The sequence below is a fragment of the Ictalurus furcatus genome, chromosome 20 (assembly GCF_023375685.1).
Source record: "Ictalurus furcatus strain D&B chromosome 20, Billie_1.0, whole genome shotgun sequence".
Taxonomy (NCBI): Eukaryota; Metazoa; Chordata; class Actinopteri; order Siluriformes; family Ictaluridae; genus Ictalurus; species Ictalurus furcatus.
Window position 1 is genome coordinate 23,455,764 of NC_071274.1, and position 5,864 is coordinate 23,461,627.

The 5,864-nt window shown below is 41.3% G+C and overlaps 1 protein-coding gene across 1 annotated transcript in view; it reads left to right on the forward strand.

The window, feature by feature from the left end:
- The first annotated feature begins 1,538 nt into the window (after nt 1-1,538).
- The window catches only part of col11a1b (collagen, type XI, alpha 1b), a 20,166-nt gene continuing 15,840 nt past the window's right edge, over nt 1,539-5,864 (forward strand). The window contains exon 1 of the mRNA XM_053651338.1: nt 1,539-1,641. Within this exon, the coding sequence (XP_053507313.1) occupies nt 1,539-1,641 (103 nt within the window). The remainder of the gene's footprint in view (nt 1,642-5,864) is intronic.

Here is a 5,864-nt window from a genome sequence, read left to right on the forward strand (position 1 = left end):
GATTCGCTCGACTCTGTTTGTTTGCCATAAATTTAGGGATTTAAAGTGAACACACGGAAGCGAGAGTTCACAAACGAGCATCTCTGTCCAAAAAAAACGCGTCCTGACTCAAAAACACTCACAACACACAAAACTGTGACTTCTGTTTCTACTATTACTCTGTACGCAGTCCAAGCTACATCAGCCAAGAAAATATTAGCATATAGCAACTTTAAAGTTATTAACTCGCTAATGTTAGCTAGCAGCACGACACTGTAATGCTAGCAAAATAAAAAAACTTCACCAAGAACCCCAAGCAGTGATTATGTAGAAAGATTATACAGATGACAGAAATACATATGCACACATGTAACTGTATATCTGTCTGTCTGTATATCTGTCTGTCTATATGTCTGTCTCTTTTCCCGCCTGTCTGTATACCTGTCTGTCTGCCTGTCTACCTGCTTATCTGTCTTTCTGTTTGTCTTTCTGTTTCTGATTCCAGTCCGCTGTGTTATAATATTAAAAACAAATCACAGAAGGATAGCCTAGTGTGTGTGTGTGTGTGTGTGTGTGTGTGTGTGTGTGTGTGTGGAAAGAATGTCAGCTTGGCGGTGAGCAGTGAGCTCTGTCACAATAAAATGATGGTGTGTCTGCAGGCCAGTGGGTGTGTCTTTGAGTCATGTTTTAAACATTTATAAAGTGAAAGCCCCGCCCTTTAAATAAAGCCCAATCCTGAAAGTAAAGATCCAGAGAGAGGGCGGATCATTAATCACTTTAATACATAAACATCATGCAGAAGTCAACACAAAATAAATCAGTAACCCTCACGTGACCTTCCAAACCACCAGGAGTTCCAAACGATCAAATAATCGGATTTATTATACAAAATATTCTATATAAATAAATAATATCGATCTATCTATAGTAAAAGTATTGTTCTTAAAATAAATAAATAACAAATACGTCATAAAATAAACACTTACACATTTAAATTAATGCGTTAATTAATTTGTCTATTGTTTCATTTTAGAATGATTGTGCTTTCATTAATTAATTATTCATATAATTAATGTATATCATATTCACACACACACACACACACACACACACACAGGTGATGAACTTCTCACCTCTCGGATTTAGCGAGTAGGCGGGGCCAGGCGCGCTTGAAGAGCGGTGGTTTTGTGCGCGCGCGCGCGCGTGTGTGTGTGTGTGTGTGTGTGTGTGTGTTTTAAATTTTCAGGCTCAGGTTTAACTCTCCTCCTTCTTCCTCTACAGTTTTTTTTCAAAGTCACACACACACACACACACACACACACACACACACACACACACACACACACACACACACACGCGTGCGCGTACACACGCTCACGTGCACGCGCGTGGTCACACACACACGCGCACACACACCTTCAGGGCTGAGGAGTTGCTGAGGCCGGACTCTCAGCTCCGCATCCACTCTGTATTTGACTGAAAGTGATTATTATGGCAGAAGAGAAATAAAAAGAGAAGATTTATTGGATTGAGGAAGATTAGTGTTAATGATCGGGATGATGGATGCGCAGAGCTGGAGCACGCGAAAGTGGCTTTGGCATCGCGGTATATCGACTCTCTTCACAGTATCGGTGTTCCTGCAGACTGCGTGTGTGAGAGCAGGTAAGAAAACTGATTTTTTATTTTTAAAAATTGTAGAAGTGATGTCTAGCTTAGATCAGAGAGAGAGAGAGAGAGAGCTGCTCGGTACTCCGTCCTGTCCGCGGTACCGCGATATCAGACTCCAGCGATACTGAAATATCACAAACCTCCAAATTATAACATACTCATTACACTCATTACACACCGAGTGCACATATCCAGATTCCCTCTGTCTTGTGTTGACTTCGATATAAATCCCATAAATCCCTGAGTTTCCACCGTTATTCACGTCCCGGCTCTGAAGTCGAACTCTTTTTCGAGTTGGTATTAAATTAATCGCTTTATATTATTTTATTTATATTTACACACTAGATTGTAAGTGTGTGAAGTGTGTAAACTTTTCCGTCTAAAACAAATCTGCATTGCGTTATTATAGTAAACGAACGTCTTTGTGATCTTGGTCTGATTCGTTAATGATGGATTCATTTGGTTGGTTTTTAAGCGACTGTACTTGTCCTTGTCTGAGACACCTTCAGTACCTTTAGTGTGTATTTTTAACCTGAGAAGGTGTGTGTGTGTGTGTGTGTGTGTGTGTGTGTGTGTGTGAGAGAGAGAGAGATCAACATTAATGCTCCATCAGCTCCAATTCTGTACTTTAATGTATTTGGACAGTGAACAGGAACACACTGAAGGTACCGAACGCGTCCCTGTGATGGTTCTCCGTTAGTGATGAAGAACTAAAGCACAGTTCTGGTCGGTACCTGTTCTGAGAGTGTGTGATTATATTCTTCATTATTATATGGAATAGTTTGTCCGTCTGGCGTCTCTCTGCTCTGGGAGTTGTTCCTGCGTGACGTCATTATCTCGTTGATCTTTTTCTTCCAGCGGGTTTAATGTGAGATTTCTCTCCGAGGCTTTTTCATTGGCTCCGTATTTAGCCGCAGGGTTAAAGCGTGGATGTGGAGGAACGCTGCAGTAAAACTGGGCTGGACCGTTACGTGCTTTATGAGGAAAAATGTGGTTAGTGTCACGCATGTGGCCCGGGCGGTGTGGGGTTACAGGTACACGCTTAACAAAATAAAAGTGTACTAGCAAAGAAGAATTCCTCTCGGAAAAGAAAGAACTTCCCCACCACACACTGTAAACCTTCAGGGATGGAAAGAAAAATGCACTTTGTTCTCTAAAGAAGCTTTTCCATGTGCGTTTATTTATTAAAAATTTATTCAAAGTGAACTTTTTTAAATCAGCATTAGAGCTTCTGGAATGTTTGAGTTATGAATCTGAAATAAAAGCTAAAAGAGAGTTCTTTTCATCTGGCCACTAAAGAATTAACCTCTTTTCATTTAAGGAACTTTTATTTGTTAATTTTCTTAGCACTAAAGAACATCTGGAATATCTGGAGCAATGAACTGTGAGTTATCAAACATAAAGGTTTGATGTATATTTATTTTTATCAGCGTTTAGGAAGATGTAGAACGTAAAGAGCTGTAGAAAGCCTGCTTCTTGTTCTTCTTAGTGATTTTACAATTTTATTTTATTTTTTCGTCTTTGAGCTCAGAAACACTGTTCCGTCTAATGAACCCTTTTCGTAGCACTTTTCTTGTTAATGTAGTGTTTTTATCCATTTTTAGGAGCATGTAGAATATATTATATCATATTATATATCTGAATGTACAGCTGGAAAAAGCGTAGCTGCAGTTATAGAGTTATTCTGAACTGTTATTGCTTTTATTGGTGATTTTCTCCAACAGCAGGTTTATGAATGACATCAGGAACGGATTAGCTTTATTTCCTGAGTTCCACCGTGTGTGTGTGTGTGTGTGTGTGTGTGTGTGTGTGCGCACCGTTTCTCCACACTTGCCTGGTTCCCACTGAAGGCCCATAAAGGGTGGGGGCAATTCGGGAGGGGGGTGGGGGCGAGTCAGGGGGGATCCGGGGGGGAAAAGATGGAAAAAAATTCCCTCCAACGTATTTAACATGGCTTGCGGCGCTCATATGGTTCCACCGGGTCATATCTCACTCCGGGTCTTCAACCTGCTGAGGAAGTGATGCGCTGCGTGGACTTTTATCCACTTATCTGAAATATTCAATCCTCAGGAAGAACCTCAGACACTGATTTCCTTCTTTATTTAAAAAGAAAAAAAAAAGAACTTTTAACTTTAATCACAGGAACTGGGTTTCATTAAACCCGAGTTAATCACACATCTGTCTCAGAAGCTATTTCTCTTGCTAGCGTTAGCTCGTTATTTAGCATCTAGCTGGGTAGTTAGTCTTAGCTAGAAATCTAGAACTCTTAAAGGTTCCCGCAGAGGGACAGTGGAAGAACCCCCCATTGTTGTGTTTTGGATTTGGCGCTTACATACACTTTTAGAAAAAAAAGGGTTCTGTAAGGGTTCTTTAGATAATTAATGGTTCTCAGCTTCCAGAAAGAATTCTACTCTGCACCCTGTCTGACAGGGAAACGCCCCGTTGTAGGTTCTACATAGAACCTTTAAGGGTTCCCCAACTACGGCAACCACAGAACTTTTAATGATTCGAAAGCATGTAAGCTTCACAAAACTCTTTTTCCTAGCGCTAGCATTAGCCCACTATTTAGTGCAGTAGCAGTCTGGGATGAATTAATCCCATCTGACCTCAAACTATTAAAGTTATCCAGAGTTTGGTTCTAAAGTCTCGTGTTCCAGATGTGGGGAACCTGGAGGAAGAAAAAGCGGTGTGATTAGCTCCATATCCATGCAGCTGAGTTTAGCCGGGGCGTGTCGGTCAGCAGCTCCACGGTTCCTCAGACACGCAGCGTGTTTAGCCTGCTGGCGTAAATCTACACACTGAGTCCTTATTACATCATGAAGCTCTCGGGTGTCTCTCTCTCCCTCTCTCACACACACACACACACACACACACACACACACACACACACACACTCAGCATGATGATGCTGATCTTCACACCATGATCGTGTTGGAGTGCAGAATCAGGTTCTCACTGTTAGCGTCGAGTCGCGTGTGTCCGTTAGCAAAGATGTACAAACAGGGCGTGTTTTATTAAGTCACAAGTCCTCATGGGTTCTCGACTGTGTGAGTGAAAATTACGGTCTGTGTACTGTACATCATATCATTTCTTCATACTGTGAAGATTTCATTTCTTCATTTCTTCATCCTAGTGTTCCACTCCGTCACTGCGATCAGCTCTTCATCACATCACCTCGCGCAGAAACCGTTTCCTCACCTCAGAAACCTTCATGGGTTCACTGCATAATTACAAAAACTGATTCTGCTTGGAACCGTCTCTGGTGTAGGATTCTACATGAAACCTTGAAGGGTTCCATCACGAGAGAGCCATTACGGGTTCTCCCATAGGGACATCTGAAGAACCTGTAAGAGTGTCTATATTTTTATGGTAGAAGTGAATGGAGAAGTGCGCGTTTGTTTAGTTTTGGTGATCAGAACTCCCCTTACACTTTAAAGGTTCTTTAAGGGTTCATTGAATAAAAAAGGGTTCTGAGATTCCAAGAAAAGTTGGAACCCTTTCCAAAGGAGAAAACACTCTGTAGTGGAGCTCTCTATAGAAACTGAAACGTTACGGTTCCCTCAAAGGGACAAGCAGTTTCTAAGAGTGTAAGCTTTATGAGAAGCTTTATAAATCTCAAACTCCTCTTCTTGCTAGCGCTAGCTTGTTATGTAGGACGCTAACTAGCCGGCTCGTTAGTGTTAGTTAGTGTTCACTTAGAACCCTTTCTACAAATGAAGAACCAGAGAACTGATAAGAGCTGTACATTTTCCAACATCGTGCATTTATAGCTTCACATTACGATATTCCAGCGTGGAAATAAAACTCGCTAGCTCTTCAGGGTTCCTCAAGGGTTCTTTTGGATAATTAAGTGCTCTCAATCTTCCAAGAAAGGACCCTGAGAGGTTCTAAGCATAAAGAACGAGCAGTAATTTGGAGTTTGTTCCACACATTTACCCAGTCACTACACATTAGAAAAGGGTTCATTGGATTAGAAGTTTCTCAGAAGCTTCTGGGAAAAGCACTTCGTTATAGGGATCTACACAGAACCTTCCAGAAATGTAATCAAAGAGAACTTGTAAATGTTCTCACAAGAAATCCAACAGAATTGCTGGTTAGGATGAGTAGACTAGTGAACGTGTGTGTGAAGAAGATTCCATGAATAAATAAAGCCACAGGTCATCAGATGTGTGATTTTATTTCCTGGCGTGTCTGGGTTCTCTGTAAAGGGGCGGTCC